The sequence below is a fragment of the Lycium barbarum genome, chromosome 12 (assembly GCF_019175385.1).
Source record: "Lycium barbarum isolate Lr01 chromosome 12, ASM1917538v2, whole genome shotgun sequence".
Lineage (NCBI taxonomy): Eukaryota > Viridiplantae > Streptophyta > Magnoliopsida > Solanales > Solanaceae > Lycium > Lycium barbarum.
This window is the reverse complement of record NC_083348.1, coordinates 69,780,366-69,788,731: the sequence shown is the minus strand read 5'-3', so window position 1 is coordinate 69,788,731 and position 8,366 is coordinate 69,780,366. Positions and strand designations below refer to the sequence as shown.

At 35.9% G+C, this 8,366-nt stretch overlaps 1 protein-coding gene across 1 annotated transcript; it reads right to left on the bottom strand.

Annotated features, from left to right (window-relative positions):
* Positions 1 to 1,518: 1,518 nt before the first annotated feature.
* LOC132622535 (uncharacterized) lies at positions 1,519 to 5,195 on the bottom strand. The gene is made up of 2 exons (XM_060337142.1): positions 4,191 to 5,195; positions 1,519 to 1,929 (listed from the first exon to the last, which is right to left on the bottom strand). Exon 1 carries the CDS (start codon positions 5,058 to 5,060, stop codon positions 4,248 to 4,250), a length of 813 nt encoding a protein of 270 aa, XP_060193125.1. The 5' UTR covers positions 5,061 to 5,195; the 3' UTR covers positions 1,519 to 1,929; positions 4,191 to 4,247.
* Positions 5,196 to 8,366: the final 3,171 nt, after the last annotated feature.

The window sequence follows — 8,366 nt, the reverse complement described above, 5'->3', positions numbered from 1 at the left end:
TAAAGAATAATCAACCCCATTGATTTCCAAAATGTGCGCAGTTTTGGTTCCATTGTGTAAAAAATTTCGTTTCGACATAAAATGGTGAATGTATATATTCACAATGGTTATCCGCAAGGGTGGCTTAGTTGGTTGGTTGAGCATGAGGCTTCAGTAACAGCGGTTTCAAGTTCGAAACCGCCAACCTACAACAACAAGGAATTTGCGTTCTGGATCGAGCTCGTTGCACATGACTTGTCTAGTGTGGGGCATAGGAGCGGAGTTTATCCTGTGCGCACCCAAAGGGTAGCACAATTGCCGATTCCCTTGTCATAAGAAAAATATTTATTCACAATGATTTAAAGGATAAAAGGTGGATGTCTAAATTCACGTCAAGTCGCAAGTAGCTTTTTATCCCATCATTTTGATGAAAGTTTTATTAACATTCTCTAAGAACCCATAAGAATAAATTCAATTACGGAAACACGATCAAGATGTATAATTTACTCCTCAATAATTAATAAACTCATCGGGTTATGTTGGCAGAGTACTGACCACACAAATATTGAAAAGTTTATGACACTCAGCATAAACAACTAACTTAGATATTCTCTTGCAAATTTCCCTTCTATTACTATCGAGATATTCTATGAGGGGTAATAGAGAAGTTCTCATCTCTTGGATTTACAAAGAAAATTATTAATTATTTCTAGGAGTAATATTTATAGAAGTTGGAAACTCGGCTTATATAATTACGCAACGGATAGTCGGTCTGAGATTATGATAAATCATCTGAAAACTTATAGATCTGAAAAATAAAAGAATTGATACATCTCATTCCAACTAATTTAGTACCACCAATTTAGTTGATTGATAAATATATCAATGTTGGACAGCAATCATCTATTAGACATTAGCTATGATGGGGCAACTGCAGTGATTTTCAGACCGTCTTCCAGTGCACGTATGCTGCATTCATTGAACAAACTATCATGAATTCCTCCAATGTTTGCTGTGGCCTGACTGAAGAATTTTGACCATCTCCACCCTGTACTAAAAGAAAGGGATTGATGTCACCCCTTAGATTGAGCACCAGACACTAGGGATATTGCTTAACGCTCTCTTATTACTGAACATGAGTAACACACCTGGAATAGTTTCACATTACAACCCTACTGTAACTAGTAATTACTATAGCTTTTAACTTTAATCTTTTCATGTTTGGATACTGCAAATAAGTCCAACAGGAGAAGAAGAATCCCAAATATGCAACACTTACCGACCTAAGAAACTAAAATGAAATATATCTGTTAACCTATTATTCCATTGAGGGCCAAAATATAAAATGAAATGCCAGGGGTGGATCACTACAAGAAGCAAATCACCAAGAGATATGAAGAATTTTGCATCCAAAAATTGATCCGCCAGAAAAGAAGGGGAAAAAAAAAAAAAGATAAAGCATAGCCAAAGGTAACTCCTTCCTCTTCTTAACAAATCATTCACCAGCTTTTCTCTATGAAACTTTTGCAGAGAGCTAGATCATGGTAACCATTCCGTTAATGCAAAAAGCTGATCTCTTCATTTTTCTTGGGACACCCTCATGGTGCATTATTGATAATATTGATCATTGTTGTCAAGATAGTAGTAAAGGGATAAGAAATAGACCTATTAACACTGAAAAGCTTAAACAATACTATGCAACCTTAAAGCACATCAAACTCGAAGCCTGCTTTCCCCGTTCTCTCTTTTTATTTTTCCGTGACGGTGGAGTTAGGTTGCATGCACCTTGACTGTTCCACTATGTTAGCTGTATGGTAGGTACCAGATAACTCCACCACCCGGGTTTAGGCAAATGGAAGAAATCACCCAACTATTTTGCCTCTATTTGAGAATCGAACCTAGCCTTCACTTCATCGACTATTAGGCCACATCCTCCAAAGACAAATATCTCTGAGAAAGAAGAGAAGAAAAAACAAAAAGAATTAGAGGTCCTATAACAAGAAAGGCACCAGTGCTCCAGAATTAAACTTGACTCGTAAATCACGTTGCTTCGGAAAAATAAGTAGTCCTCCTGGTCATATTTTTTTGTAAAATCTAACACATGAAAAAGGAAATAAAGTAACCAACAAATACAAGTTCATTAACAATATTTAGAAGTTCTTAAAACTACAAAAGAAACCGAAGGTTAACATAAGCTAAGTGATGTCCGTCTAAGTCACATCCCCACGAAGAAACTAACAAAAGATATACCTTATCTATGCAAAATAAAAATAAAATGTCAGAAACAAGCTTTAAAACACATCAAAGAGGCACCCATGTCAACTTCAACAGAGTGAGGTCCCATATGGCTAGATGACAAAAACAATCACTGGTCTAATTTAGTGTGAAAGGAATGCGGTAAAGACATGAACTCAAGCTTGAATCAGAAATGTGCTTCTGTCCAAAGGTTCTCCGAAAAACTTTTTGCACATTGAATTCAATTGAAAACCAGAGAATTTCCAGTCCATCTTATGCTTTAATTTGCAAATATTTATGAACACAAATATGCACGGAAGAAGAAAGCCCTATCAAGTTCCAAGCTTTGTAAACATACTCTTCTACTGATTTTCCTGTAAATAATTTCAAACCAACTATACATATTTCTGTGCTTGCCTACATCTTTATGTATTACCCATTATCCACCTTTATCCACAATATTCAAAATCGTGTTCCATTATCTTGATCTTATGAGATAAGTCACTACCACTCAAACATTTAGAGACGATAATCGATATGAAGACTTTGTAGCATATTTCTGCTATCTTGTGCTGCTGCTTAAAACACCCAGCATCATACACCCCTAGCCACTAACCATTCAATGGTGGTGAGAGAGACAGGTTCTTATTGAACAAACTTATTTACAACCTCAAAAGCACTTATAAGTGCATCTAATTAACAATGGAACTGAAAACTACAAAATCAGTGAGTGGACAGGATTCTGAAGGATCTAACCCATTCCAAGCTTGACGAAACAGACATGTACAGTCCAAAAGTAAAAGATTAAGCCTGTTAGGTCCAAAAATGCATTCTCATAAAGCATTTTGTAAAGATTACACCTCTGATAAAAAGAAAGTGAAATAGAACAAAATAGAGGAGCAAAATCAGTATGACAACTTTCCACGATAGGCACAGAAAAAATAAGTATGTAGAGTATTATGCAAGAACAAACAAAATAGATTATATGACATCATTAAAACCACTTAGAATGGGCATTGAAGCTATAAACAATAAGTCGATAATTCCCCACAATATAACGAAGGAAATCTGCACAAACTTAGGTGATAATTCAAGAATGCAAAGCCTAGGAACACAATTTGATACTACCAACTTGAGTGAAGCTCGTAATTAAAACGTGCAATCACAATCATTCATGCAAATACTGTTAAAATGCCCATTTTTCAGTTCATTTTGGTCTTCTCCTACAAGAAAGAAAGTAGCACAAGTACGACACCAAATAGCATTAGCCACGGATAGTCGCCATTAGCCAAGTTGGTTAGCTTATACTCTCTAATCTCTATTCAATCCAATTTGAGATTATACTATGCAAAAAAGCAACCACTTCCTCATTTTCAATACACTTCAAAACTTCATTCAACTCTTGAGCCTCCTTAATCCTCGCTTCCCTCAGAAGACTTCTATATACCCGCATCAGTATGACGCAGCTATCCACAATAGCACGGAAAAAATAACAACGATATGTAGAGTGTTATATAAAAATATAAAAAATAGACTATATGACTATCATTAAAATCTACTTAGAGCCTGTTTGGATGGGCTTAAAAAAAGCAGCTTATTAGCTGGAAACAGCTTATAAGCCAAAAAAAAAAAAAAAATTGGGGGTAGTCCAACTTATTTTTTTGGCTTATAAGTTGTTTTCAACTCATAAGCTGCTTTAGATAAGCTAAGCCAAATGGGCCCAATTAATTTTTTGAACTTATTTTAAGCACAAAATGGTTTTAAGCTGACCAGTTAAACACTCAAAAAAACTGAAAACAGCTTATAGGCAACTTATAAGCCAATCCAAACGGGCTCTTAGAATTGGGATTGAAGCAATAAACACTAGTTGATTAAACTACAAGTTGATATTCTCCACAATATAAACACCAGTTGATTGAACTACAAGTTCATTTTAGTCTTCTCATACAAGAAAGAAGGTAGCACAAGTACAACACCTAATAGCATTAGCCACGGATAGTCGTCATTAACCCAAATGAGTTACATTATACCCTCTATTCAATCCAATTTGAGATTATACTATCCAACAAATCAACCACTTCATCATTTCCCTTATCTCCATTCTCAACACACTTCAAAGCTTCATTCAGTTCTTGAGCCTCCTTAATCCTAGCCTCCCTCAAAAGACTTCTATAAACCCACATCCTAACCTCACCTCCAACTTTCAAATTCCCAAACACCATCACCCTCAAAACCTTCAACCCCTCAACAACCATATCATTCTTGCAAAACCCATTTACAAAAACAGCACACAATCCATAATCCACAACACAAGGAAAATCAGGCCTTGACACCCAATGAAAAATCTTTAAAGCTTTCTTAGCCTCTCTTTCTTTAAAATACAAAGAAACCAACATTTTACAAATGGGTAATAAAAAAGATTGAGTCTTTGGGGTGTACTTGAGGCTGTTAAGGAAGTACATGGATTGTGTAAGGTCATGTTCAAGAGAGAGTCTGTGAATGAAAATGGAAATAGAGAGTGATTCTAAAGATGGGTTTGTGAGAAAAGCTGTTGATATGAGATTAGCAGCTTCTTTGAGGTGATTTGATGAACATAAACGTGGGATTAGTAGATTGATTTGTGTAATCTCTTCTTGGGTTAGAGAAGGGGTTGCAGTTGTGCTTGTTGTGTGTTCTATTTGGGCATTAGGAGAAGAAGAAAATGAAGATGTGAAAGGCAAAGAATTAGGAGTGAAACGTGAGAGAAAGGATGGTGAAGAAAGGAAACGAAGTCTTTGAATTGATATCATGCTTATAGTGCTTGGTGAAACTATACTGAGTAGAGAACTATAAAATGGAACAACCATTAATGGTGATGACCAAAGTGTGTGTACTATACTAGGGGTTAAGGGTTAATGTTCACAAATGGTCTCCACAAGGGTTGCCTCTGCTGAAGAAGATTATGTAGGCAAAAATTTTGTTTACCATCGAGCATAAATTATGGACCAGTATAAAATTGGGGACATAAATTAGTTTTATTTATAAGCAAAAAGTTTAGTATATTTTCAGACAGTGAATTTGCTCAATTGATCATAAATTTTGTCTTATATATAAAAATTAAAACTTATGCGGATGGCAATAAAGGATATTTAAAAATAGAAACCTGCTTAATTAATCACAAGTTTTACCTCCTTACCGGCAAAAGCTAGAACTTATGTCCGATAGGCTACATAAGTAAGCAAAGCTTGTCGCTCATCGGGCATAAGTTCTAACTTTTGCCTAAAAATAAAAAGTTCAGGATATTTTAAACGGAAAACGCTCAAATATGTTATCGAACTATTGGAAATGACTCATCTATGTCACTCGTCAACAGTTTGGCTCATTGATGTCATCACCGTTATCAAAATAGCTCATTCATGCCATTTTTCATTAATTTGGATCCAATTTTTTATTAATTTGGGATTTAAAATTGGACTGATTTATTTAAACAACGTAGACCTCTAGTTGAAGGCCAGGTGTTATATCTGATATTATAAAACCGGTGTTAATGAAAAATGACATGAATTAGCCATTTGGTTAATGGTCATGGCACAGATGAGTCGTTTTAGAATGACGATGGCATAAATGAGTCAAACTATTGATGAGTGGCATAAATGAGCCGCTTCCGATAGTACATTGGCATATTTGAGCTTTTTCCGTATTTTAAATAGTGAACCTGCTCAATTGACCATAAGTTTTGCCTTATAGAAAAACTAGAATGATGGGCAACAGAACTTCTTCCAAGGGGATTTTTCAAGTTAAGTCATTTTTTTAAAATATTTATCAAACAGGAGCCAAAATTCAAGATCCGACACTTTGAAGACACCACACGTCATTTACTGTTATACTAGAGTGATGTCAGTTTTGACCCAAACATGAAGAAATGGGGAAGGCAAAAGTCATAAATAGCCCCCTAAACTTTGTCACATTTTTCTCTGGGGTACCTAAACCGAGGGTTGTACCTATTGGGTATCTAAATCAGTCCGAATTTGTACCACTTAGATACTTTTTTGACTATCAGCTACAATTATAGAGTGTGTGCAGTGCACTCGCGATGATGTGGCAGAATGTTAATTAGAAGATGACATGTGGCATTTTGGCCCCCAATAATAATTAAAGGATGAATTATGAGAAAAGAAAAACTAATTTAAAAAGAAAAAAAACAATCACAGATAGAAAAATCATTAATCTACAATTAACCCACATGGATTACAGCAAGGAATGCCAAGATTTTTACCTATTTGAAGGATCACGATTGACCAAACAGAGTTGAATTGCAATGAACAAATGTGTACAAAATTTAGGGTTTGAGACAAGAATTATTGAACTGACTTCAAAGATAGGGAAACGTAGACAGAGGGGGAAAAAGACCGATCTTTTCTCTTTGGTATGGTAAATAATCTTTTGTGCAATTGTGTATTTGCCAAATCTGATCAGTTGACTACCAATTTACCACTATGGAATATGCGCTTAAAAAATCAAATTTCTTGTTCTCTCTTCTTCTTTTCTTTTTGGTTTCTATTAGATTTGATTATTTCTTTTCTTTTCTTTGCTGTAAAATTCTTTTTATAATTTTTAGCATAGCTCTTCTTTCCCAATAAATTCACCCGCCACCAGCCGCCCATTGTCGTTCCCCTTCGCCGTTGCCGTCCCTTTAAACCCGTCATTTTTCCGTCTTCGTTTTTCTTTGTTTGATTTTTAAATCTGATTGTTTTGTGATTATCGTTAATTATTTTCGAGCAGACGAGAGAGAGAGAGAGAGAGAGAGAGAGAGAGAGAGAGAGAGAGAGAGAGAGAGAGAGAGAGAGAGAAAAGTGGTGGCGGCCTCTATATTTTCCGTCAAACAAGATAACAACGGTGGGCAATTATTGGATTCAAAGAAAAAGGAGGAGGAGATGGTGGTGCGGTGATGGTGATTTCCTGATCTAAAAAAAAAAAGATGAAAAGTTGGTTATTATTGGTGGTGGCATCAACAATGATGGTGGCTGCGGCGGCGGGGGTTGGTGGAGGAAATAATGACAAAAACTAACGAAGAAGAAGAGATTTTTTTTTAAAATCGACTAAAATTATAACCTTTCACGCGCCTATGGTAAGTGCATTACACACATTTTGCCACCTCAGCAAAAAGTATCTAAGTGGTACAAATTCGGACTGGTTTAGGTACCCAATAGGTACAACCCTCGGTTTAGGTACCCCAGAGGAAAATGTGACAAAATTTAGGGGGCTATCTATGACTTTTGCCAATGGGGAAAGTGCACAAATCTAACAGCCGATTTTATGATCCCATTAAAGCATAGCCTTAGTTAACTTCCAACATCACGGTGCCTTAGCAGGTCAAACTTTCTATATTTTCATATGAAGTTATAAAATTACTCGTGAAGAAAAATTAAATGATTAAACCTCAAGCATAAATATGATTAAATGATATGTTTTGTCACATCCCGCATTTTCATACGTCACGTAGGTCGTAAATCAATTGATGTAACCTTGAAAATGAGATCATCTTTGAAATTATATAAAGTAAGTTAACCATGATACCTTGGAGGTTACAAAGATTTAAGATCACGATCAGCAAGTACCAAGAGGGTTGGAAGGTTTAGAAGTTAAACGAATCGAAAAAAATAAGTTTCGTCGGAAATCGACAAGATTGAGAATGTTATAAGCCGTACTTTTGGGGTAATACTAGGAGTGCTTAACATACTAAGAAGGTCATGTTATGAGGTATTTGAATCGTGTAATAGTTGTATGTTAAGTTTTGAAGTCAAGGGATTTGAAAAACGAAAGTCGACAAAAGTCGTCACAAGTTACGTTCATAAGTTTGCTGAAAATTGGGTCAGGTGTCACTGAGCTTTTCTCCCAATCTACTTGGATTTACAAGGTGATCCACCCACTAAATTGAAGTTCTACGAGTCTAGTTTCCAACGCATTAAATCGTTCGTCGATACGACGTCAAGTAGATAGATATTCGCATTTTCGCTAGACTGCGCAAGCAGCTCCCTTTAAGACCCACATAGGCGGTGGCCGATTTAACTTTTTATAAAATGAATTGAGGGCTTATTTCTCATCATTTTCTACCCAAACATCGTCCCCACACCCATCACAAATCCCTTTAGCAGTTCTTTAAGATCTAAAGG